The 26,445-nt window shown below is 46.8% G+C and overlaps 1 protein-coding gene across 1 annotated transcript in view; it reads right to left on the bottom strand.

The window, feature by feature from the left end:
• Positions 1-26,445, bottom strand: part of Slc45a4 (solute carrier family 45 member 4) — an 82,749-nt gene that overhangs the window by 37,189 nt on the left and 19,115 nt on the right. The window contains exon 2 of the mRNA XM_004638925.2: positions 4,562-5,204. Coding sequence (XP_004638982.1) covers positions 4,562-4,805 — 244 coding nt within the window. The 5' untranslated portion in view covers positions 4,806-5,204. The remainder of the gene's footprint in view (positions 1-4,561; positions 5,205-26,445) is intronic.

Genomic DNA, 26,445 nt, shown 5'->3' with positions numbered 1-26,445 from the left:
AGAGAGAGAGAGAGAGAGTGTGGCGTGTGTGTGTGGCCAGCTCAGCCCACCAGGGGGCGGGGCTGGCTGGCATGTGGTGCTGGGGGATTGAACCTTGGTCCCTGATGCTTTGCCAAGCTTGTTCTAAGTAGGTGCCTTAGACCACTGAGCCATCTCTCCAGCCCCCTAAGAACACATTTATTTGTAGAAGTCTCTTCTAAAAGTTGAACCATCCAATAAATAGTAATTTACTTCGCAGTTAACATTGGTACCTCAAGTAAAGAAGCAGTAGTACTGACTGAAGGAATTTATGGGCTTTTTTCTGGATGTCCCCCTAAAGTATCATGTGCTCACAGATGGGGCTATGAGCCCATAAGGGAGGGGACTGGATCATGGGTGTGTTATACTGAATTTGTCCACTGATTGGCTTAGCATAATTGTGGACATGGATGATGGATTTACTGAAGGACAACCCACCCCGAATGTGGATGGCACCAACCCCCATCAGACTTGTGGCCTGGATGGCATAAAAACAGAAAGGAGGAAGTCTTGCTACTTCCTGCCTTCCTGCCATGAACTGCTTCTCCTGTCATGCCCATCAGCCATACTGCCCTGCCTTGAAGTCAGCCAACCTCTACAAATTGTGAGCTAAAATAAACCTTTCCCCGTTCAATTTGTGGGTGGCAGGTATTTTATCCCTGCGATAAGGAAATAAGTAAGACAAGGAGGGACAGCCTGCAGCAAGGGCAGCCAGAGACACGCCTGGACATAGCTACATAGGCCCACGGCCGGGTGCGTGCCCACAGGCAGCTATTACAGTTAAAAAGAACCAACTTTCTGTTTTGGCATGGAACCAGCTTCATGATATGCTAGGGATGCTTTACAACAGTCACTTTAGGGGACGGTGATGAGGCACAATGACACCTGCCTGGCGTGTTCCATGCAGGAGTCAGAAGAAACAGGACAGAGCCAAATGGTTGGGGAACAGGAAGAGACCTCACTGTCCACTGAGAGTACCTTCTGAACTCTACCCTGAGGAAAAAATGTTCTCAATTTAAGAAAGCAGATTAACAGAGGCACGAAGAACCCAAGCTCAAGGCTGGCCTAAGTGAGATCTAGTCTCAGAAACGAAAGGTTTTGGGGTTCAATCACTTGTATTGTGGGGGTACAAAGAAAGAAGGAAGAAAAGGAGGGACAAGAGGGAAGAAGGCAGGAAAAGTTCTGAGAAGAGATGGAAGAAAAAAAAAAAAAAAGAAAGAAAAGACCTTAACAGTTTCCTCTGCAAGTGAAGACTCAGAAACAAAGGCAAGGCAGCTCCAGGGTGCCAGACCAGCCCGCTCATCTGACAGTGCTGACCACACTCTCCCTGCACGCACAGGGAGAGCTGCACAGGTTGCCCTCTGGTGTAACCATCCTATCCTTTCCTGGCCAGGTGGGTCCCAGCATGCAGGACCCAGACAGGGAGTCAGTCCCGCTAAGGCTTGCTCCTGCTCCCCAATGTACACCCATTTCCTCCACTGCCATCCAAGGCCTCCTCCCAGGCCTAGGAAGGCCCACCACATAGCTGTCATCAGTCACTGGTCCCCAACAGCCTCGTCTTATGGGCAGTAAGCAAGAAGGACTTCACTGTCATGGGGTACCCTAACAGCTTCTGTTTACAAGAGTCACATTGGGGACAATGATAATATAGTCCCTTACCAGGCTCATCAAGCAGTGATGAGCACTGACATTTTAACAAAAGACAACTTATCACAGAAAGGTGTAAGTTTACTAGCTGCAGAGATGTCAGAGATGGACTATCTTCTGTGTACTCTCAGCTAACTACTCCCGAACTGAGCACAACTCTCCTACGACCTTTCATAGTGGCTGAGCCCGAGCTAATCCATTTCTTGGTGTGTTCAGTTTTTGAGTTTTGAATGGCAACGTTTTACCTGGGAGTTAACCTTTTGAAAGAGAAAGAACAGACTCACTTTCACCCACTTATGTAAAACACAAATGACAGCTGGGACTGTGGGCATGTGCTTATAATTTCAGCAGTCTGAAAGGCTAAAGCAGGAGGACGGCAGGTATGAGCCTTGCACGGGCAACTCAGCCACAAGCAAGTCCTTGTCTCAAAAAAATTAAGAGAAGGGCTGGGGATGCAGCACACAGGGAAGGGCCCAGTGCAATCCCCACTGTCAGCCCAACCCCTAAGTCCAGTTACACACAGACTGGGCGTGCAGGTTTATGAGCTGTATAGTGTGAGGGCTGACATGGGATACTGTCATCCCTCAGGTCAGACTGCCATGGCCTGCTCATTTGTTACTGTTATGGTTTGTGTCAAGCTGTTCCCCTAAAGCCTCATGCATTCATGGGTGGCTTCTGGAGTTTGTGACTGACTCCTGATCCAATGCTGTGACTGCAGCTGTGAATGCTACACCCTGGCCCAGGGTGGGTACCCTGCATTGCAGCGGAAGGAGGGGAGAGAGGCGCGCTCGCTGCCTGAGCTGCTGCCACTCCCTTTGCTTTTGCTCTTTGCTGCAGCACAACCAGGGCTCTCTGCACTGTGCTACTCTGCCTTGAGCCAGCTGATTATGAACTGAAACCTCCGCTGATTGTGAGCTAAAAAAACTCTTCCTGCCTTAATTTTGCATGTTGGGTATTTGTCCCAGCATGAGAAAAGAGTAACCGAGACAGTTACAATGTTCCTATTTCAGTCATCATCATTTCTGGAATCTGATAGGGAGCAGACATACCTAGAACTCAGGAAAGACACTTTCAATATGCTGTATCAGTTACATAGTAAAACACACACACACTTACTATCCTCAGTTACCTGATATTATACAAGTCTCATGTAATAAATACTAGAAGTCCCCAACCTATGAATGTGCTCCATCATGAGAGAATGTTCATAAGCAGGATTCATTCACAATCCGACAAAGTGAGTCTCAAACAGTACACCTGTGGAAGTTCACAGCTCAAATGTTTGTAAACTGGGAACTTACTATACTCAAAATCGAACAATGAAGTATGCTAAAATTGTATGGGATTAAAGTTCACAACCTATAAAGTATGAAAATTCCAAGGAGTTGTGCCTGTCAAACACCTTGATGTGTACTATGAACTTTGAAACCAGTTTTGAGGCTATAACACACATAACCTACAACAAAGAAAATGTGGGACTGAGAGTCCTCAGACATCTGTTTACTGGGTCAACTCACTCAGCAGTCACCAGAGGTAATGTGTTTTGTATCTGTCTCCATAACCGTAAGAGGTGGTCCAGAACTGAGGGATGAACCTGACTCTAACCACCTTACCTTTGGTACACAACTGTTTCAGCATGATTGGGTGCAAGTCCTTACACATGGAGTGGACAAAATACATGTTAGGTGATGTGGATCACAACCCAACCTCTCCTTGCTGGGGCTAACTACAAAGGCAAACTTCCAGCCTGTGGACACAGAGGCCCTTCCCTCCGAGCATGCTGTCTCATCCCCCTCCAGGGAGAAGCTGGTGTCTCCCTCTTCCTGGGGGGGCTCTTTCTTTCCCTAGGGCTTCTTTTAAAGTAGTTCTTGTGGATCGAGTCAGTTGCCTCTGTCTCTCCCACCAGGTTAAGCCACAAGAGGACAGATACAGTGCCACCTTAGTACCCTAGCAAGGGGGACACCAAAGGAACAAAAGCAGAACAGTGACAAGCAGGAACAAAGAGTGACCTATATGTGATCATGCTCCACAACTCCCCCACCCTGCAGGGGCTCTGGTCCTGTCAGTGCCTCAGTCAACAGTCAAAAGCCCTCAGAACAAGGGCTTTAGGGAGAGGTAAATGAAATGCACAGGATTCTACAAAGAAAAGCACACTGAAAGAAGATGCTGGAAGTTCTAAACCATCATGTGGAGTATCCACCAACCTGTCTGGTGACAGACCTGGACAGGCACAGGAACTAGAGGCCTGAGACAGACTGACACCACCAGGGGCTACCATCCTGGACCTCAGAACTGCGCACTTCACTCTGCACATGCAGTGGGGCTTGGGTCAGTGCTCACTGAGCAAGACAGTTACATCTGTGGCAAAAAAGTCTCTAAAATAACCCAAATCTATTCTTAAGATAGTTTACCTTGTCCATGTGGAATTCTAGAATAAAAGAGAAGCTATACTCTTAACTTACCTAGCCCTTTACCTAGATCTCTTATAAGACTAACAAGTTTCAAAGTTACCGATTGTAACTTTCTGAGACCACAGGAAAGGCTATAAACCTTCTGACAAAACTTCTGGCCTCACAGCTACTCCCCGGTGGCACTCAGGAAGTCACCAGCACTTCATAATGCTGGGCTCCTCTGTGTCGATGAATCTCAACAAAGCCACTGATGCTCAGAATGTCCACATGTTCAACCACACCTTTTGCCAAAACTTGTGACTAGATACTGACCCCAGGAGGCCATATATACCCTGGCTGGCCTTAACAGACAAGGAGGAAACTATGAGAGCAGGTTAAAGGAGAAAAGACTAGGACCCCACATCAAGGTTCTTGAAGACACTTGGGTCTAGCCCCCGAAGCATGGTCAGTGCCATGCTGGACACAGTGACCTGTGTAGCACTTACCAATCTGCAACAGTATGGGCGTGACCAGTGCCGTTTCCATGGCATAACAGAATTCCCTGCCAAACATCACTGCCCCATGCATCACCCACAGGCGCATGGGGATTCGGTCTATGGACCCCTCGCTGATGGTCTCATCACGGTTCTCGGTCTCCAGGTCTCCAGATTTCTGTGGGTCTGGCAGGGGCACAGGTAACTCTTGCACTTGCATAGATTCCGAGTCAGCATTCTGCGGAGCCATTTTCATTACCACCAAAAAAAAAATATATATATATATATATATTTTTTAAACTATATAAATAATACTATCATATCTCTTTAATGATAAATTAAGACGTCTCGTTCTGCTCCAGGTGCGTTCCTCAGGCAGGCAACACTTATATTCCTCTTTGTATAAATGGGTGTCTCAGCTTCTCCCGATTGCAGAAGACACGCAGCAAACAGAGGGTTTTTGGTTGGAGTGTAAACATATGGCTTGCTGGTTCACTGCAAGTTAGAGTTAAAAATCCATAAATGCCACTCAGTTAATACCAGTTTCATCATCATTACTGAAGAGGCGCTGCAGTCACTTCTCTTGCTACAGAGAGGTGGGAAGGTGACAAACACAGGTGGTCCTCTGTGAATCCCCATCGAGTGACTGGAGGCTCTGCAAAAGAGGAAAGACACCCAGCCAGAGTCAGGGGCGGCCCTTATCATGGTCTGCCACAAGCTGCCCACCCACTGCTAGAACCTGCGTGCGTCGGAGACTGGTCCTCGCCACTCAGGACCCTCTCCAGGCCTGTCCCACCCCTGGCTCTCTGGGAGTGTCCGTACAATGGACACTTGACCACTAGAGAAATGACAGTCGCTCATGGGGGATTTAATACTGGGTGGACAAAGGTGGCACAACCAAGAAAGGTAGAAGACAAGGAGCCACAACAAAGCCAGCAGTGCTTTTGTTCTTTAGCGAAGGATAACACCGTCACCTCTGCATCCTGTGGTACACACATATTCCTGTGTGCACCCTGCTTGACCCACCAGCATTATGATAGGGGGTGGGGGGACAGCTGAAAACCAGCCACAGAGAGGCTTTAGGCACCACCTGGAAAAATGACAAAGAAAGATGGGCAGTGATGAGAGCTGGACTAAGACCCAGTGCTGGCCGCAGCAAGGAAGTCCAAAGTCTGTACTGAGGCCGGGGTCCTTGCTATCGATCATCTTGGGCAGTGATCCTTGAACCACTCAGCTTATAAAACCTTCTGATAATGAATGAAAGTTACTCCTTTCCCAAAAAATATGTACGTATGGGCCAAACTCCTTGTAACATGTAGGGGTACAGAGACTCCAAGCCCATATACGGCATTCCTAGGGATCGTGGAACCTCTACAACTCAGTCTTGAGGTATCCTCCATGCCTGTTCCTATGACCAGCTTGTAACATGGTCAACTTGGATGAACACAACAGCAGTGTGGACTGCTGAGCAACAGCTGGAAATGTGCCCTTAGAAAGGCTCCAGGCAAGAGGCCAGTCATCCCCCGGAAGAGCTTCAGGGGGTGGGCTCCACATAAGGGGTCCCTGAAGTCATACAAAACACTGCCAACATTTTATATTAAAAGCAGGTTTGTACAAAAAGGGGGGGGGGTGCTGGCCCTGCCCCTGGGGTGCACTGAGACAGCAATTGAGACTGGGCATGGTGGCACGCGCCTGTTATCCCAGCTCTTGGGAGGCTATAAACAGGAAGATCACTGCGAGTCCAATCTAGTAGTGAGACCCTGAACACCCTGTAGACCCTTCCCTAAAATATAAAGTAATAATAATAATAATAATAATAATAATAATAATAATAATAAAAAGGCAGGTCTGTGGGCTAAAACTTTACTGAAAAGTTTTTGACAAAAAAATCTAGTATCATCCATTTAACCAAAGATGAGTTTTGATTAACATCTGCTCCCTTTGTGGAGTGGGGACAGAACCTCCAGACATCATCTTCACTTAGGCTCTCCTAAGCCCCACAGGGGAGGGGGCCCGGGGGCCCAGTGAGAGCTGCTCCCCCAAGTCCCCCAGGGCAGGGAGGCCTGGGGGCCCAGTGAGAGCTGCCCCCCTAAGCCCCACAGGGGAGGGGGGCCGGGGGCCCAGTGAGAGCTGCTCCCCCAAGTCCCACAGGGGAGGGGGGCCGGGTGCCCAGTGAGAGCTGCCCCCCAAGCCCCACAGGGGAAGGGGGGCCGGGGGCCCAGCGAGAGCTGCCCCCCCAAGTCCCACAAGGGAGGGGGGGCCGGGGGCCCAGTGAGAGCTGCCCCCCAAGTCCCACAGGGGAGGGGGGGCCGGGGGCCCAGTGAGAGCTGCCCCCCAAGCCCCACAGGGGAGGGGGGCCGGGGGCCCAGTGAGAGCAGCCCCCCCAAGTCCCACAGGGGAGGGGGGCCAGGGGCCCAGTGAGAGCTGCTCCCCCAAGTCCCACAGGGGAGGGGGGCCTGGGGGCCCAGTGAGAGCTGCCCCCCAAGCCCCACAGGGGAGGGGGGGCCGGGGGCCCAGTGAGAGCTGCCCCCCCCCGTCCCACAGGGGAGGGGGGGCCGGGGGCCCAGTGAGAGCTGCTCCCCCAAACCCCATAGGGGAGGGAGCCCGGGGGCCCAGTGAGAGCTGCCCCCCTAAGCCCCACAGGGGAGAGGGGGCCCAGGGGCCCAGTGAGAGCTGCCCCCCCAAGTCCCACAGGGGAGGGGGCCCAGGGGCCCAGTGGGAGCTGCTCCCCCAGAGCACTGGCTCTTGCCCACAGTCGCTCCCTCCCTGCAGCTGAAACCTGATTCCCTGCAAGGGAAGGTCCAATTAAAGTTGCGAGCAATCCTAGCAATATACTCGTTTGCACATTCCCCAAACCTCACCTCAGCCCTCATTTGAAAGGTCCTCTGCCAAGTAAATCTCTTAAATAAAGCAGTGTTTCCAAACTACCACCTGCCTACAATCATCTTTCTAAAGACTTTCTTACGGAACCACTTCCAACATGCGCAAGGCAAACAGTGGAGCGTAACAAATCGCCCTGCTTTGGCATAGACACTCTGCTACTCCTGACCTATGCATAGCATTTCTGAATCATTCTGATCGTAAGAGAATGCTGGCACAATTTTCCTTTTTGCAATTTTCCAATCTTGCATCAAAATAAGGTCACTGATTTAACTGCCTTTTTCTACCAGATAAAAGGGATCAGTCTCCAGAAAAGAAAGTATGTTCACACAGTGTCTGCGGAGTCCACATAAATCAGCTGTGCTTTGCAATTAGCTTTCCAAGAAATTCTAACCACTTAATCACAAACATCAAACACTTTTGCTCAGTAGGCCCTTTGTCCCACTGCTGCTTCCATCCTAGGAGAGGACTGCCTGAAATGCAGTCGTCTCTGCCTAAGTCATCACAGCAACAGCTAAAAGTTAGGCAATACATGCCATAGTAAGCGTGCATGAATTATTCTAAGGCAGTGGCACTCAAGTGGGGGTGGTTCTCACTGTCACCAGTGGAGGGGCTGCTCCTGGCCTGGGCTACTAGCTGATGCCGTGGGGTGCACAGCTCCACAGCTTAGAATGCTCCACCACCAGATCTCAACAGTTTCAGACTGAGAAACTGTTCCAAGGTTATTAAAGGGGCTTCTTTAAAAATGCTTGAACCCTTGTTATATTTTGAGCCAATCAATAGACTAGATGTGGCCAGTGTTCCTGTAAAGTTTAGGTAGTAATACTTTAGGCTTCAGAGCCTGCACACTGTCTCTGTCACCTATTGTTTTTACTTTTGACAATCCCTTAAAAATTCAAAAACCCGCTCCCAGCCTGCTTGCCAGCCCAGTAAGTTCAGGTCTCAGCCTGTGACAGTTGCCAACTTCCACGCTAGATGAGGGCCAGTAGGATCTTGGGGTCTCACCAAGCAATGGCTTTCCTCAGGATACTTTACTCAGGGGGACAACTGAGGGGAGGGACTGCTGGGTCTCCACACTCACCCAACTTCACTGCTGCTGTTCTGTGTAAAATGTCTTAATTGGTATGTAAAGTAGACCTGGAAGCAGTTGCCATCAGGCCACTAGGCTGAGAGGTGACTTTAGAGGTCAGATGGCAGGAGGGAATGCTGAGGCCACACCTTCCTAGCCAGCTCTACCTCTCCTGGACCATCGCCTTTCCTAGCAGTTTACTGGGAAGAGAGGCCTAAGCAAGAATTGCTGAGGAGCAGCAAACTGTGGCAGCCTCAATCACAGACCTCTGGTCACAGTTGCCACTAGGTCAGCTGAACATGTCTCCATTTTACCTGGGAACACTAAGAAGTTCACAAAATTCAGCACACAGGCCACAGCACAAAATACTGCTGGAAATCCCCAATGAGTACAAGGACTTCCCTGAAGCCAAAGGTGGGTACTGTTGGCTCCTCTGATGTGTTTGGGGTATCCCTATCCTATTTCCAACAACTAGCTGAAAATTTGCCATTTTGTGAGAAGATGAGGAAAAAGATAAACACCTGGACGTGAAAGCTGTCCAGTCCCTGACTGAGAGTGTGCCAGGCTAGCTACCTCTACAAGGTCAGGGTCAGACAAGTATGAGCTCCATGGGCTCACACCAACAGAGACCAGCCACATGTTAGCCCTGTTTGCACCTGGGTCTTCTGAGAAAGGATGGCCTCATAAGGATGAGTATATCCACCATCATCTTAGTGTATGCAAACTGTCCACTTCAAGGAAGATGATCTACACAACTACATTATCAATGATTTCCAAAGGCACTGAAATAATTCTTCTGACAGATACAGTTCAAGCATTGCAACATACTGTGAGCAACACAAAAAGGAACAGACTTATCCTGTCCAAGGAACAGGCAGCTCTGCAATCCCTGGAGCCTCCTCTAGGCTGCTCAGAATGTGGACAAGTTCAGCGTAAACTGGGACTTCTTCTGGAATCTTCTATACCAGTGAAATGGTCAAGGCAAGTTTTCCCCATCACAGAAAAAAGCATTTCCCTTGGAACCTGCTCCGGTGATTGTTGAGCACTCAGTGACAACAATTTTGTTATGATCTGCAGATGCACTCAGACAAGTGAAACGACAATTGGTTCCAATCAACAACTTCCTCTATTGTCCTGTTTCTAATTTAAGGGTGAGTGATGCCAAACACGTGACTTCCCACAATTTGCTGTGTGGAAAAGCCGGCTGGGAACTTAATCTCATTTAAAAGTTAACTGGATGGTACTTTGGACAAGCACCCCAAGCTTGGCTTAATTTTCATAAGCTTCAATAGCACAGTAATATGAAATTCAGTAACCCACAAGTCCTGGAAAAGGGCCTGGCTGACATATGCTGCGCTGTGACCTGCATGTACACCAACAGGGGTTATACACTCTGGGGACAGCCAATGCTTCCGAGTGACTGGCTCACTGAACAGTTATATGTCACATCTACCATTTAAAATAGGCACAAGTTGAGGAAACCCACCCTTAAAAATCCCATTAGTATAGTAGATGCTGAATTTACTATGTAGTTACATCCTAGTCAAGCCATGAGTTGAAAATACCCTATGCTAAAAATGCCTGGATTCCACCCACTCAACACAACACCCAGGCTCAGTCACATAGCACCCTGCACATGGAGCTCTTCCTGTGTGAAAGCTGGGCCACACTGCCTAGCACCCAGGGAGCAGCTTACCATGTTTCTAGCTCAGGTAAAGTTCAAAAGTCAAAGTTCAGAGTATAGTTTCTACTGAATGCCTACAACTTTTTTTTTTCCCCCTGTATTTAGGACAAGGTCTACAGGGTCTCACTACGTAGATTGGACTTGTAGTCATTTTCCTATTTTTCAGCTTCCCCAAGTGCTAGGATAACAGGCACGTGCCACCACACTCAGTCTCAAGTGCCACCTCAGTGCACCCCTATGGCATGCGGGGGATTGAACCCCAGCCGTTGTGCTCTGCCTAAGGAGGCACTTTAGTACGCTGTGAATGCCTATGACTTTCATCATAAAATCAAAATTCCTAAGGTGGCCCACTAAATTGGACAGCTGTACTAACACCTTCCTATCAAGACACTAGCTGAACCTCAGATGCCCTCTGTTTCTCTAACCCCATTTTACCTGTCCTCATCAGCATCTCTTTCCAGATGGGTGAGAGCAAGAACAACTTATGGGTAACACAGAAGCTAGCAAAACCACATAAATTGCAGCCCAGATAAAGAAAATCTGCATTTGAACAAAACACATAAAAAAGTAAAATCAAATCAAGCAACTTCAAAGTACCACTGTTGAGAAATTAAATGCAACATTCTGACAGTTCTGCTTATGTATTTCCTGAAACCCATTTAATAAATTCCACTGATTGCCACTATAAAAATCAATGTATTAAGATAACAAGAGGACAAGCCACAGACCAGGAAAAAATATTTGAAAGACACATCTGATAAGAGTTATTATTCAAAATATGTAAAGCACTCTTAAATCAGGAAGAAAACAACTTGATAAAAAATAAGTCAAAGATTTTAACAAGCAGTTCACCAAAGATACACAGACATAAAAGATGCACAAGTAAGCACGTGAAAAGATGTTCTACCTCCTATTTCATTAGGGAATGGCCGATCGAGACAACAGATGCCGCTCTACACATGTCAGAGTGGCCAAAATACAGTGCAAGCACATCATCAAGGACTGGCCCGGGCAGAGAACAACAAACAGGCACTCTCCCTGGGAATACAAGATGGGACAACCATGCTGAAACACAGTTGGACAGTTTTTAAAAACTAAACATACTCTTACTCTGTAATCCAGAAGCAAGCTCCTTGGTATTTACCCAAATGAATAGAAATCTTACCTATACAGATGTTTACTGCAACTTTATGTATAATTTCCAAAAGGTGGAAGCACCCAAGATGTTCTTCAGTAGGTAAATGGACAAATATGGTGTAGTACAACCAGATAGAATATCATTCAGCACCAAAAAGAAATGAGCAATTAAGCCACAAAAAACCCAAATGGTGCCTTATATGCACAGTGCTAAATGAAAGGAGCCCGCCTGTGTGATCCTAATTCTACAACATCCTGGCAAAGACAAAACTACAGAGACAGTAGAAAGATCCTATTGAATGAGCAGAGCACAGGGAATTTCAGGGCAAGGAAAATAGTCTGCATGATGCTATCTTGGTGGCTGGACATCATTACACATTTGTCCAAACCCACAGCTATACAATGCTGACAGCGAGCCCTACGGTACAATGACAGAAGTTCACTGACTGTCCCAAAGGTACCCCTTTGGTGGGAATGCTGACAATGGGAGGCTGTGTACATTTGAGGAAAGTGAAATACATAAACTCTATCTCAATTTTGCTGCAAATCAAAAACTTCTCTAAAGAGTGTATTTAAAACAAAATCAGTGTTCTATGCTCATATTTAAGTAAATAGTAATGCAACCCAAAACTCCTCCCAAGGACAAAGACAATCACATAGTAGAATATGCCTAGAACAGCTTTCCGTGCAGCTGGCTCACACTGCGACAGTACCCAGGTGCACTTATCGGCCCCTAGGTGTTATATGTGCCACCTGAAGCAGACTAAGTTGGTCTCAGGCACAATTAACACAAATTCAATTTAGGCATGTGACTTTAGCCTCCCCAGAACATACAGCTTGTTACTACCATGAAGTCCAAGTTAGAGCAGCCTGCAGGGCCTTTCTGGACTCTAGGTGGGTGCATGATTTGACCACCCAAGAGGGCTAGAACTCCACCACAAGGCACTGAAGGTCTGAGGTCACATGCGCTGCTCACAGGCGCTGTGTCACCTTCTATAAATGTGACTACACCTCTTTTTACTCTGAAAGTGTCCTAGTATGTAGAATGCTTGCTATGCTGCCACTCCCGATGTGAGTAATCAAAGCATAACCAGGCCTAAACTCTTAATGACCTAGCCACTGTGTGCTCTATGTCACAAGTCAAGGATACCTCATGAACTAAAATCTAACATCCTGCACATTCTACACCCTCTTACTTGCCCTCCTCTTGACCCAAGCTTGCTGTCAACCTACTGATGACAGGAGAAAAGGTGAGTAGCCAGATTTGTGTGTAAACATGTTTGTATCTACCTGTGTGTCTACGTCTACTTGTACTGTATATGTAGGTGTTTTGCGTCTCTATGCATAAAACACAGAGTACTGAAGAATCTGGAAGGTGTCCCAGGGAGGCAGGGGTCCACTGTACCAGTCAATCTCATTAAAACATTCTTGCTGGATTAGCATCCTGACATCAGAGAATAGCTGGTCATTGCAGGGAACTTTAGCATACCTTCTCTGCTGACCACAGTTTAAACTGGCTCTTGGAGACTGGTCGTTTTCATACAGGGGCACATTTCCTTTTACCTCCACCAAAGCTGCTCCTCAGGCCCTACCTGTCTCCTGGGCTAGGCTACCATGACCCTGGTCAGGAAGCAGAACTGCAGGCTCACTACAGACAAATGACTATCAACCCCTCCCTTTGGCCCTGTTTCCAAGCCCCTGAGCGCCCTGTGTCCTCTCAGTCAGCCTAAGCTCCTAGGTGCTTCCTTAAGGCTCCATCAGACCCAGAGGCCCATGCTGGATGTCCAGTACCCACCCTGAATCACTCTTAGGCCAAACTAACCACATTTACTCTATTAAAATGAGAAAGCCAATTTTGAGAAATCCCTTCCTGTTCATGAAAAGAGCAAGATAATCACACAGCTCAACGAAGGCCCACTTCTCCTTTAGTCAGAAAGCAGAAACTAGTGTATCAGCAACAAACAACTGAAGATTATTACTTTTTTATTTTATGCTCAGAAACTGGCATGTAAGTGAATTACTTTAGTGCCTTACATTACTGCAATGTAAGTAAATTTCAAGGCACACATAAACACCAGAACTAATTAAGTCTCCTGAAAACTCACTGCACTCTCCACACAAATCGCAATAGCACACACTCACTGCATAGCTATGTGCCATTTTAAAGGACAAGAACCTCTGTCCTTTGGTGAGCTCAAAGAGCACAGGGGCTCTTAGGACATAAGGAGTCAGGTCCACCAAGCAACAGGTCACCTAGACCCCTCACATCCTACTCAGTCTCCACAGCCTATACTAACACAGCCCAGCAGGCCTGCCACAAACCAGTTGGCAGACGTTGGATGAGCCCATTTACTGTTGCTGGGCCTAGTTCCTCAAGCAGTCAACTTCAGATGACACAGGGTCTTGCCCCAGGCCGTGGAGCTTCCTGGTTCCCTATGCCAACAGGTGAGCCCATGCTGGCCAGCAGCTACAGTATCCGTCTCCCAGGTCTCCCACATCTACTGCAAGATGGTGACCCTACCAGCTAGGAGAGAACCAGACCTGACAAGTGGGCTCAGTGTACCTGAAAACTAGCAGATGAGAACCTCCTGGAATGGCTACAGAATCTAGGAAACGCACCATGAAAAACCTCGCTGAAACTGTCCTCCTAGTTTTTCACACAGACCCTTCTAATGTGTGGGTGCACGCTATAAAGTAGGGCAAGGAAACTCACTGAGAACGGCTATGGTTTAGATCTAAACTAAGTTTCATGTGTTTGAAAGGTGATTAGATCATGGTGATGCTATACTTATCAATGGATGGTCCATTAATGAGTTCATAGCTGGATGTGCTATGAGGAGCGTCACGGGGGTACAGGACATGAGGGGCATACTCTTGTCCCCAGCTCCTCTACTCTCTGTCCCTGGCTGCTGGGGTTTGAACAGCTCTCTTCCACCATGCCACTTCTGCTTGGAGCCAGCCCAACATGGACTGAAACTGTGGGCCAGAATAAACCTCCACTCCTTTATGCTGTGAGTCTTGGATATTTTGTTCCAGTGACAGGAACCAAACCCTTAATAGACAGGTACCTGTAGGCTTCCCACAAGAGCACCCCAGCCCGCCATCAACCCTCAGGGACTGATGCAAGTCCGGTATGAAGCTGATCAGGGCTATTAACTCAAAAAGGCCTTGCACACCCATTTCTGGAGGCTACTTTTCCATATGCAAAGGAAAAGATGAGAACTGCCAACAAAGCTGTGGGATGCTACCACGAATCCTTAAGGACTTAGGGGGTACAGCATGTGCTTACAGACTGGTCCAGACATACAGAACCCCATCTCTCAGGAAAGAAGCATGCAGGGAATAGCTTCTATATGGAGGGCTGGCCTGGTAACACAAAATAAACAAAATCCACAAAAAACAGAGCAAACAGAAAGCATCAGGTTAATTCCCTTCCTGACCCCTTTACAGAAGAAGCTGGAAATAACTGTTTCTCTCCACCAGATACTGTCCTGTCCCTAAACGGATGGATGGGGAGATACACTCAGCTATGGGTTTTTTATGTGCAAGAGTCTACAGCTCACCAGCACTCTGTATGCCACCCAGTGTGCAAGAGGTGCACACTTCCACAGGCACACACTTGTGCATACCGAAGCATGTATGTGTACATGCACAAAGAGACACAGCAGAAAAGATCACAAGTCTGTCTCTAAATATTGACTGTTCATGGTCTTCCTGATACATATTTGGGGCTGGGGAGAGATGGCTCAGTGGAATAAGCGCTTCCCTGTCAGGCGCAGGGGCCTGGGTTAAATCCCTTGTTCTGCCAAAAAAGAAGAAGAAGATACATATAAAGATGGGGAGTGTAGTCTCCCTGGCTTGTGTTAGGGTTGTGATGATGAAGGCTGCAATACTATCAAGACAGCCCTCAAAGTACAGTGCTACCTTGGTTCATGAACTTAACTCTTCCTACATTTCTGGCTGCAAACTGAATTGGACAAGAACTGAATCAAATTCAATGCTTAGATCCCCATCATGCCACCACCTCAATGGTTAGACCCCCATCATGCCACCACCTCAATGCTTAGATCCCCATCATGCCACCACCTCAATGCTTAGACCCCCATCGTGCCACCCCCTCCTTGTGTCTGCCTAGACCACCACAGAAGGGCCCTAATTGGCCTGACAGCATGACCCTTAACCCTAGGTCCATTCTCAATATTATAACTATGGGAATCCCATAATACGTTCTGTTGGATGACTCTTGCCTCTCACTCTGCCCTAGATCTGAACTGGCTTCCAAAGTCCCTGCAAGAAACCTCACTGGCTTTCTAGTCACTGCTTGTGCGGCACCTCTGCTGAGGCCTACGTAGCCTGCCCTGCTCCCAGTGATGCAAGTTCCAGAAAACCTCACCACACAGCCTCTCTGCCAGCACTGCCTGCCCCACCAGCCAACAGCACAACACCAGATTAAAAAAGCAAGCATCATGTTAAGTGAAAAGAGGCAAACTCTACTAACAGTTTGCCTGACAGAAAATATTTTCAATATAGGGCCAAACCCAAGTGCTTATTATTATACTTTCTAGAACTTAGGGGGAAGCTAGGAACAGTGGCAAGTGTCCGCAGTCCCAGTTATTTGGGAGGCTGAAGCTGGATGACAATTTAAGCCCACAAGTTCAAGGTCAGCCTGGACAACAGAAGAAACGCATATCTTAAAATCAACAAGAAAACTAGCAATCAAAACACTTAAGCATCAAGGAATTAGGATTTAAAACAAAAACTTTTAAAAAATCCCCTTCAAAACTGTACCCAAATATCAAGGGTCACACCACCATATCCAGCACTTAGAAAGCAGGTAACAAAAGCTCACTGGGAAGGAAATCCCATGGAAACCAGGATAAACAGCCCCCTAAAGAAAACACTCCACACCATTTAGCTTCCTTACCTCTGATCCTTGCAGTTTCCCTGGTTTGCACAATCAGCTGAGTAAGAGGATTTTTGCTTTTTAATTAAACAGCAGTAAGGCTTTTTCCCCTCCCTTCTTCCTAAATGTTCCTAGCACTAGGACACTCTAGGCAGAATGAAGCTTTGGCTGCCATGGAAACAGCAGCAAGCTTTTCAACTGTGCAGCTCCTAGAATCCTGGCTATCTCAGGAAACTCAAGCTAGAGCACTGATCTAGCTCAATAAGCAATTGCCACCAGAAGTTCTAGCACTAGTGACTATTTCTCAGAATCACTGATTATTCCATCTAGGAGAAATTCCATGCAGAAACAAACTCAGCTTCTGTCATCCATCATTCTGAAGAGAGAAAGACAAGCTGCAAATAATCTAACTGTACATAGAACAACTAAATGGTATAAAAACAAAAATTCCTCATAGTACATATATATGATATAACTTCAAAGACAAAATAATTAAGAAATACCCCTGTGAAGATTGCCAAAACATAGTTAAACCCTTTGAGGCACTCATATGTAAAATAAAATCAAAGTACTTTGAGATTCTCAATGTATCTTATAGAAAAAAAAAAAAAAAGGCAAGGCTATGGAAGGAAAAACTGGAACCTGTCTAACAATGCAGACTTAGATTATTGTACATATGTAACCTATCTGGTTACATATAGGTAAGCCCAAAGAACCAGCATTTCTAGAGCAGGAAAGTCTTGAGTATGTACCAGTCCCCCTTACCCTCAGGGACATATTCTGAAGTCCCCAGAGAATGGCTGACGCCCCAAATAACAGATACGCACAAATGTAATGCCTTTCTGTCTTCACTAAGCATCCATACTGTGGTTAACTTCTCTAGTCTGAGGTACATCAGCAAGACTAACAGGATTCTTTCCCTTTTTCACAATTACATGGATGAAAGATTCGTTCTCATTGTAGATCACAACAATCTCAACACATATTCCCCTCATAAAGTTGGTAATATTCACACTGTCACTTAGAAGAAGTATTTATGGCTTCTCTTTGGCATATCTCAACTGCCAGCCATCACTCTTGCACTTTGGGGCCATTATTAAGTAAAATAAAGATTAGCTGAACATAAGCAGCACTGCCACACTGGTAGCAGTCAATCTGATGACTGAGAGGGCTGCCAGGTGACTACCAGACGGGTGGCATAGACAGCATGAGTACAGTGGCCATTCATGCCCCAGGCAGGATGGAGCAGGGCAGTGGGAGATTAATTTCACATTATGCAGAACTGACACACTGGAAACTTCCAATTATTTCTGGAATTTTCTTTTGATATTTTCATCAGACCTCTGAGATGGTAGGCAAATGAAAACTATAAAGTAAAACAGTAAGGGTGGACTACTGTATTTGAGAAACATTAAAATTAAAAGTAGTTTTTATAAACTTCAAGTTCTGGTGAATGAAGAAAACTTACCAATGGCTTTATCCTGGGGCTAGATTTGTTCCTACTTCCTATAACCAAATAAACAACAAAAGCCACCACCAGCATTCCTGCACACAGCAGGCAGCCAGTCACAAGCACTGCGCACACAACAGCACTCTCCACCCAGCCCTAAAAACAGGTGGAAGGTGACCTCTGAGTAAGCTCAGCTTCTTGCGACTCTGTAGTCCATGGCCTCTTGTGTTAATCCACTGCCAAGGGACAGAGAAGAGAGGGTCAGGATGGGTACTTCTTCTCTGCCTCCCCTGCTGCACTCAGGGAAGAAGCTGGAACTAGGACTCATCTCAAAGAAAGGACTTGTGGGCAGTAGGCTTGGATTTTCTTAAATGTACAAATCAAAATAAAAACCCATGAGGTATCTCCCCATATCCACCGAGGCACAACCCGTTACACCTGATGGCTCTCCATTTTCTATGATGGGGAAACTCTACTCTAGTACTTTGTGGATAATCTGTCAGCTCTGAAGAAAGTTGTCTCTTCAGAATCAAGTGCTTCCTGGGCACAAAGACAATATGTGACCATCAATGAATTACAGTGCCCTGGAGATATCAACAGTGAATTCCTAAGACTGCGCACACATCAAAAGTAGGACACACCAAAAGCATTAACATGTTATGGTTTGTGTCCAGACGTTCCCCCAAAGCGTCATGTGGTCATAGGTTGGGCTTGTTCAGAGGGGGTTGAATCTGAAATGTGTGATTTTGGGATTAAGGGTTACTAAATCAGTAATTATTAAATCAGTCCACTGACTGGTTTGGTACCACCCTAATCCCAGGAGCCTGGACAGAGGATAGAAGGGGTAGAAAAAAATTGCTTATGTCCCTTGCTAGCTTTTCCTATCTTCTGCTTGCCATGAACTGTTTTTCCTCAGTAGTGCCTCTTTGTCATGCTTCCTGCCTTGGAGCCACACAACTATGGACTGAAATCTGAAATAAACTTGTTTTTAAATGTCTGGTACAGGGTCTCACTATGCAGTTCAGGCTAGCCTTGAGCTCACTTTGTAGCCTAGGCTGGTCTCGAAACTCCCAGTGATCCTCCTGCGTTAGCCTTCAGGATGCTGCGATTACAGGATTGCACTGCCATGCCTGGCTTCTCCTCCTGTAACTATGGGTTATTGGTATCAGGTACTTTATCTTAGCAATGAGAAAGGTAAACAAGACAGAATTTGGTACCAGAAGTGGGGTTGCTGTTGTGACTGTACCTGGCCATGTGGTTTATGAGACTTTGGAACTGGCTTGTGGGAAGGGGAAGAGGTAGAAAATGTTTGGAGATGTTGGCTTAAAATTTAGAGCTGGAACACCTTAGGCTGTACTTGATTGGAAATTCTGGTCACTGCATAGAACAGAAGGTTGACAGAAATCCTGCTGGTAAAGGCTTCTAGGCTCAGGAGCCTTCTGCTGGGAAGTAGGGCTGCATTGGCTGTTGGACTCCAGATGATGTGGGTTAATGGCTTGGCAGAAAATTTGTCTGCATTTTGCTCATGTCTACAGACTTGGCCTGACACTGAGATTAAGGGTGGCAGACTAATTAATCTTGCAGAAGAAATTTCAAGGCAGTCTAATGAGGTAGTGGCATGGCTGTTATTGGGGGCTTTTAGCCAGATTTATGTTGAGAATCAAGAGCAAAGTACCTAGCAGAATGATTTAAATTTTTTGAGTTTGACCAGAAAGGAAGCTCCAGTAAATCTGTGAACTGCAAAGACAGAACAGAGATCTTGACTGCTGAAAAGGAATAGAAAAGTTGGCCTATATGCAACAGAAGCAGCAGCAAGAGTCTACCCTTTGTAGCCTCAAAATTGTAAAAGTGAATGATTTTGCTTTGAGAAGACAGCCCAAGAGCACTATGTACCACAGTGGTGGTGGCCTAGGGAAGTTGTTCCTCAGTATTTGGTTCATAAGTATTGAACTCCTACAGACAAGAGAAAAGGAAGCCTGGCTACTGATCTAGCAGTCATCCACATGGTGTTGGTTTTAGGCATGTGCAGAGTGCCAGAGTTCTGAAGTTTGGAAGGCTTCCACCCAGATTTCAGCAGAAGGCCTGGTACTCCAAGCATCATGCCCCCTGACAGGGCACTATGTGAAACTGTACTAATCCAAAGGGGCAGTAGAAACAGAAGACGCAATGCTATTATGGGCTACTGGACTCTTTTAGAATATTTTGCTGAGTTTACACACCTATAATATTCAACAACGGAACTTAGAAAAAATGGGGTATACCGATGAATGTCCATTTTGTATCTGTGTATTCAAAGAGGTTGGGATAGATATATAGTTGCATTCTCTTAATGAATAGAATGATTTGTTCTAATGGTGTTTGTAAATAGGATCACAAGTCCGCATCTTGTACAGCAATTAACCACTAAGAAGAATATATGCAGTGTATTATTTGTTGAAACTGTACTTCCGATTTGATTTGAAACTGTCTCATTGCTATCTGTTTATCAATAAAACTTTGAAAAATAAAAAAATAAAAAAATTAAAAAAACAAAGGGGCAGTAGAAACCCCAGAAGGTTATGGAGGCCAGAAACATGCATCATCTCAGGAAATCTGCAAGGAGTCAGCAGAGCTAGTCACAGAAAGAAGCCATGGGAGCTACAATCACCAAAAGTGCTATAGGGGCAGAGCCACCCAACCCCTCAGGAGTTCATCTTACCACGAACTGCCTCAGATGTTGTACATGGAACTACAAGACTTAATGTTTAGTCTGCTAGATTTTGGACTTCTTTTGGTCCCATTCCTTTGTTTTCCCCTACTTGTACATTTTGCTAATGTTTACCTTATGCCACTGTATGTTAGAAGTGTTTCAACTTTCTTTTCATTTGTACAGGGGCTCAGAGCTAAGAGTCTGCCTTAAATCTCAGTGGAGAGTTGGGGAGTTAAGACATCAGAAATGCTGAAGCTCTTAGGACTTTAGCAACTCTTAGAGATAAACTACATGCCTTTTATGTAAAGAAATGTACTTGAGTCTTTGGGGAGTCATGATGTTATGCTCTATGTCTAGATATCCCCTCAAAGCCTTATGCAGTCACAGGTTGGGATTTTTATAGAGGTGGCTGAATCTAGAGTGTGTGACACAGGAATTGACTCACGGTGCAATGCTAGGATCAAGGGAAGTAGGATTAAGGATGGCAGTGCTGCCCACCCTAAGTACCCTGGGTAAGATATAACGGACAGAAAGAGCTGTGCTCATATTTTGCTTGTGTTACTACCTTCTGCCCACCATGAACTACTGCTCCTCTGCAATGCCTATTGCTGCAACACCATCCTGAGTTGGAGCCACCCAATTATAAACTGAAACTTCTGCAAACTGTGAGCTAAATAAACCTTTCCCCTTTTAACTTTGGATGGGTATTTTACCTCCGCAATGAAAGAAAAGTAATTAAGATACATGAGTACATATTTCACTCTCTGGAAAGCATGGAAATAAACGAAGCCACAGAGATACTTACTATACCACCAAGAAACCTCAGGTGCCCCCGCCATAGCTTAGAAATGGGCATAACCACATACAAAATCATGCACATAGCTTGACTGCTTGTTGAAAGGAAATACCTGATAGTATAAAAGCAGGATACAAATCAAGTGCACACTATAATCACATGAAAGCTTTTTTAAAATAATATGGGTTCTTATCAAAAGGTGTTAATTCTGTCTCTCTCTCTGTCTCTCTCTCTCTCTGTCTCTGTCTCTGTCTCTGTCTCTGTCTCTCTCTCAGCACTGGGAACCAAACTCAGGGCCCTGTGCCATAAGTGTTCTGCTACTGGTTTTCCAACAAAGTGGCTTCAAACTCACAACTGTCATACCTTAGCCTCCCCAGTAGCTGGGATTCCAGGTATGTGCCACCACCAAGCCATTATTTCTGTGTGGTTCATAGATTCTTTCTGCTTCTGTAAGAACTAAATTTTATTTTAAAACAGAACAGTAAACTATCTTTAAAAGTAGATTTTCTGAGCTGGACAATGGCACATTAGTATAATCCCAGCTACTTGGGAGACTGAAGCAGATGGATCAAGAGTTCAAGGTGAATTTTGTGAGATTCTGTTACAAAGCTTAAAAAACAACAACAGGGGATGTAGCTCAATGCCAAGGCCCTGGGTTCAATTCCCAGCCTCATTAAAAAACAAAAACAGAGACAAAAAGTCTGCCTACAGACTGAAATGCCCTCAGGCCCATTTCGTTGGTCCAGACTCAAGGCCAATTACCAAGAAACAACATAGAAGCACTCCCCAGCCCAACATCAGGACTTAAGATAACAAAAGCACACCCCACAGCATGGGAGAGAAGAGCAGGTTCCTCTCAAAGGCTTCTAGCAAGCAAGTGGCAAGGTCCTTCACCGCAGCTCTCCCCCAGTTTCTCAACTACAGGGCTACTCATGCGGAGGGCCGGAGCTCAGTCTGTACTGTACTACAACCTTCCACATCAGACTGACACCAACCGACCTGTCTCCACTGGCTTGATTTTCCAGATTCTCCCATAAAGCCCTGTACTATATGTATCCATGGTCAGCCCAACCACAGGGTCCTGTGCACACCGCAGAGGAGCCAGCTGGTCCTTCAATGCAGACAGGGCTGTGTGGGATTAAGGAGCTTATTTGTGTGTGCCTGAGGCCCGTATGGTAGTAGGCTCCTTAGACCCACCATTTCTCAGCTGAAGACATCAACAAGCAGCTTTCCAATTTCATAACTCTGGGGCCTAAGGGTCCATGCTAAGCACTGCCCTGAAGATCAGATCACAGCTCGCGAGGCAGAAAAATAGCCAGAACTCCCCGAGACCTGCACTCCCAGGTGGGCGCAGGTGTTATGGTAGGGTGGCTCGGTATGGGCTACAGGTCTGCAGGCCACCTTCTGCAAAGCTGCACACATCAACTCACATGTGCAAAGAACATTTTTCTCTTATTCTAGGAGTCCAGTGACCCTCACCAGAATCTTCCACATCTAGAAGCTTCATGTAAATTCAAGTCAGACAGGGATTGGGCTGTAACTACCACCACAGTGTTGCAGACATAACCCTTTTTAAAGAACATCCTCTGATTGTTCCTCTGTATATAAAACCCTTGCTGTTAGGCACCAAATGGCAGTTCCTGACACTACAAACACTGAAGCCCAAGAGCTTTAAAACCCAGGAGAACAGATCAATCCAGACACTTTGGGCAATGCTGGGGTCCTGTAATCAATCAATAAACAGACAAGTGGAATTCTAGTGCTGATAGTTGTGCTGCAAGGATCACAAGTGAGGAAGCGCAAGATCTACCTTGTCCAGAAACAATCGGCAAAACTCGAACCTCACTTCTCCCTCAAACCAGGAGGCTTCCTGACACTCTTCTGCGTGCCTGTGCCTCCCTTCACGCCATCCTGAGCAGTGGACCTTGCACACTGACAACCAGGCAACAGCCATGCATGAAGGCACATTAACAAGAAAAGTGGGTTTTCCTTGAGGAGCTCAGCACACCCCAAAACAACTCAGTCTAGAGACATCTTTCACAGACAGTGACACCCAGTTAACAGGCACAACACCTGTGTGGTAACGGTGATATGGACTCCAGGCCTCAGAGGACCAGCTCAGAGTGCTGACCACACCCAGGGCAACAGTGGGTGGAGAAGGAAAGGAGAGGCAGGCAGGCAAGAAGTGTGTCAGCTGACCAAAGAGGAAGTCCTAGGGCTTTTACCAAGGTCTCACAGGGCACCAACGCATTCCACACCCCTGACTGCCAGCTGCAAGTGTGCTCAGGCAGGGGCTACTCTGCTATGTAACACTACACCAGGTTGGGCCTAGTTCCTGGCCCATTTCACTGCCAGGCACTGTGGGGGTGGGGCCTCAAGCTCCAGGCAGCCACTTCGGTATCTCTCTGTCCTCAGCAAGGCCAGCCTAGCCAGCAGATCCAGGCTTAAGACCTTCACTTTGCCTCCTCCACTCCACCTCTGGGCAACATGGGAGTGGCCTCACTTTGGACCTTTTTCTGGCTCTCAGCCTGCAAGGACCGGACACAGTGACCGCACACTACTCCCCCAGCACCTGGAGAAAGCAGCAATAAACAGCGAGATGCTAGCTCCATCCCCATCGCCCAGGGGACATTGAGCCTGCTATTCACCTCCTCGGAAAGTCGAGGGAAGAAACGGGTTCTGATGGCGAGCCAGAGGGCCGTGTTTACTGAAATGGTACATCCTTAGGAAAAATCTTCATGCTTTTAAGGAGTTCATGAGCAACATGCCTGCCTTCAAAGCCCACTCGCTCCCACTTCACTCTCTTCACCTTCTTCACCGTTCCCTGGTATATGTTACTTATTCTGCACATACCTATAGAGATAGCCATAAGGAAACAAGGTTCTTCCTATTTTAAAGTAACAGCTCATAAAGTTGGGGGCTCTGTATTCCCAAAAAGCCTGCTGGTCATAACTCAAGCAGCACCTGGGCCTGTGGCACTCAGGGTAGGCCCTGCCCCAGCACACGCTGATGCCTGCCCGCAACAAACAAGCCCCACTTGGATAAAGAAACCTTTACAAGGACAGCCAGAACAATTCCATCTGTTAACAAAAACTAACTGTTGAATTAAAGGTTGCAAGTTCAGGCATAATCTGGCTGTTGTAAACAGTGCCTCAGTTTATCAATGTAACAATAACTCTTTCAAAGATTAATAAAGTTCTCTGCAAATACTCCACACTCCAGCATTTTTAAGATACTTTGCTGGATAAATATTAGCTTGGGACTTGCCTACATGAGAAGTGAAAGCTGCCAAAGAAGCAGTTTTAAAAAGGAAGAAAAAGAAGTCATAGCCGATCACAGCCTGCTGTGGCCACAAGGCAGCAGGATGCCTGGGGCTGGGCTGGGCTGCAGCCTCACCGACTGCAGCTCTCCTTTGTGAGAAGGCCCCTGACTCTTCTCACTACTAACCTTCAGCACCCTACAGAGCAAGGTGGGACACAACCCTCTGGGCCTCCCACCTCCCTGCCCGCTGGTCCTAGCAGTGGTCCAGCTGTGACGGTTTCTGGAATGGCTCAGTGCCAGGCACGCAACAAACACAAAAGAGGGAAAATAGTTAATTAAAAGGAGGGATTTTAAGATACTTGCTGGGATGAAACAAAACTGGCACCAAGACTTAAATTTGATTTCAAATTAATTTCTAGGAAGACATTTAAGGAACGTGGGTGACAAAGGCGATGCATTCGAGGGGAGCACCAACCTTGGCCCTGCAGAGGGCTGCTCACGACTTCAAACAGCCAGGCCCGCACGCTGGCTGCCACCTGCAATGTGTTTTTGCTACCAATTCAAAACTGATTTCAGAGTTAACTAACTTCATCTGTGATAGGTTTAAGTTTTATACAAGTGGGTGGCAACTTGCCTGGGATGCAAACAGCAAAACACAAGCCCTAAGATGATGACCTAAAAAAGGTGATCCAAAATGATGCTTCCCAAAAGGTTCCCAGCTCCATGAGAGTGCGATTCTCCTGGCACAGATATCTTTGAGCAGAGGGGACCACACAGCACTACCTCAGCCTCAGGAGGACAAGTATGACTCCTGAGCCCTGGTCTCCCTCTCCTTCCCATGGAGGCATGGCAGGCTCCCTCCTGAGTGCATCTAGGCCTTTCACAGGTTACCAGGGAATGTGTTCGAACACAGTGTGAGAATAAGACCTCAGTCCCAAGCTTGACACCCGTGATGGCTCTGAGCAACCCATTCCTCAGTTTCTACAATTTTTAAATGTAAACACCACTTCAAACTGCCCCCAATACCACATATTAACCTCCTCTGGTCCAGTGCTCAACACACTTCCTAAGAAGTCACTAACACCCTCTGGAAACAGCACCACCCAGAAATCTGGGACCAAGTCTTCTGTGCTTTTTGGGGCCTGACCAGGCAGGTACATGGAGAGTCATAACTCTTCAGACCTACACTGATTCTGTTACCTGCAAGCTCTAAAGTTAACTCTCATCTGTACACCTGAAGGTAGGACAAGCCAGGCCCAATGAATTAGAGACTAGCCTGGCCCACTAAAGATGACCCATGGGAGAAGCCTAGCACAAGGACCCTCAGGGATCCTCACACACCTGCATGCAGAGCTTTAAGGGATGGTATATGTCTTGGCCAATCCTACAGGTATAAGGAGGCATTGATCAGCTATTACAACTGCCTCTGGGACTTCTGCTACTTTACAGTTTGCTATATACAAAATCCATCATGGCCTGCTACTCTTACCCTATAGCCTCAACCCCAAGTGATATCTCAAGTCTTTGAGTTCTGTGCAGAATCTGTGAAGCACAACACTTTGGAGGGAACCCAGATTAACACACTCAGCACTACAGCACCACAGGCACACTCGTGCTTTGGGGCAAGAGTAGCAGCACCTGCTCTGCAGGCACCTGGACTCTCATGTCAGGGAGGTGTCTCCCCAGTCTGGGTACTCAGGCCCCTTTCTCATGTCCCACCCAGGGCCTGCAGCAGGCGGGAGAAGGCAGCAGGAGTGGAGAAGGATGAAGACAATCTTGAACCTGAACCCTAGGCCTCTTCTTTTCCAGAGGTTCCAGGCAATCACACTGGCTCTGGCCTGCCTCTCCTTCCGAGTTCCTGAGGTCACACAAGCAGAGCACAGCAAGGGCTGCAGGTGGCCAGCTTTGTAGCACTGCTCTGTGGCTTGAGGATACAGAAGAAGGCTGGCCGTGGAGGTACAGGACACGTCACTTTTACTCCAGGTTCTACAACCAAGCACATAAACTCTGAGCCCACGCCCTGAGCA

This window comes from Octodon degus, unplaced genomic scaffold (genome assembly GCF_000260255.1).
Source record: "Octodon degus isolate 3935 unplaced genomic scaffold, OctDeg1.0 scaffold00104, whole genome shotgun sequence".
NCBI classification, from domain to species: domain Eukaryota; kingdom Metazoa; phylum Chordata; class Mammalia; order Rodentia; family Octodontidae; genus Octodon; species Octodon degus.
Note: the sequence above shows the minus strand (reverse complement) of the source record. Positions and strands in the feature narration are given on the sequence as shown.